General features: G+C 41.0%; 1 protein-coding gene across 1 annotated transcript in view; it reads left to right on the top strand.

Moving 5' to 3' along the window:
• LOC107598268 (NEDD4-binding protein 2-like) overlaps positions 1-825 on the top strand; it is a 30115-nt gene that overhangs the window by 27945 nt on the left and 1345 nt on the right. The window contains exons 14-15 of the mRNA XM_016289561.1: positions 43-109; positions 195-377. Coding sequence (XP_016145047.1) covers positions 43-109; positions 195-377 — 250 coding nt within the window. The remainder of the gene's footprint in view (positions 1-42; positions 110-194; positions 378-825) is intronic.

Genomic DNA, 825 nt, shown 5'->3' with positions numbered 1-825 from the left:
CGAACAGTTTTTGCATGCTCTGTTGGATGACGGGCCAGTCAGAAACGTAGTGGCTCCTGAACCTGCTCCTCAGCGTAATGGCGCGCACAGAACTCCGAGCAAAGAGCGGGTGAGCTACGTGTGACCATACAGCATACTGAAATGAAACAGAATTTCTGTGTTGATTGTTGATGCGTTTTGACTCACTCACTCAGAGATGGAAACCGAGAGATGGGGAGGCGGAAGCTGCTCAATTCCAGGATTCGGAGGATCCAGAATATAAGGACTTCCGCACAGAGGCAACACTGCAGAGACATCAGCAGATAGAGTGTTTTAACAAGGCAGCTGAAGCCCATCGGCAGGGACGCAAGGATGTGGCTAGTTTCTACGCACAACAGGTTAAAGAGATGAACATTATAATGTGTGCTGAAAAAACTGATCCAAAAACAAAAGAATAGTTTTGAGACAAACACAAAATTTAAAAGTGTTTTAATGTGCAAAGCGTCATTTCTGGTGACGAGCTATGTGTCTGTCCACATTGAACGATTGCTGCGCCACATGACACACAGATAATAACATTTCTTATGTTTAATTTACAAGAAATAAGGATTTTCAGTACAAACTCACAAAAATTGCAACAGTGCCGGACACTTTTTCAGCAGCCTTGCTTCTGGAAGTATTTTTCACTTTCATTTTTCTTATAGGAATTAAAAAAAGATCGTATGAGTTATAAGCCATGAATCAAACCAGTCAACATATGAGGCTATATGTGTGTGTGTGTATATACAGTTGTGGTCAAAGTTTTACATACACTTTGCAGTATCTGCAAAATGTTAATTATTTTAC

Source organism: Sinocyclocheilus grahami, unplaced genomic scaffold (genome assembly GCF_001515645.1).
Source record: "Sinocyclocheilus grahami isolate Dianchi unplaced genomic scaffold, SAMN03320097.WGS_v1.1 scaffold249.1, whole genome shotgun sequence".
In the NCBI taxonomy this organism is placed as follows: Eukaryota; Metazoa; Chordata; class Actinopteri; order Cypriniformes; family Cyprinidae; genus Sinocyclocheilus; species Sinocyclocheilus grahami.
The sequence above is the reverse complement of the archived record's forward strand: the minus strand, read 5'-3'. Positions and strand labels throughout refer to the sequence as shown.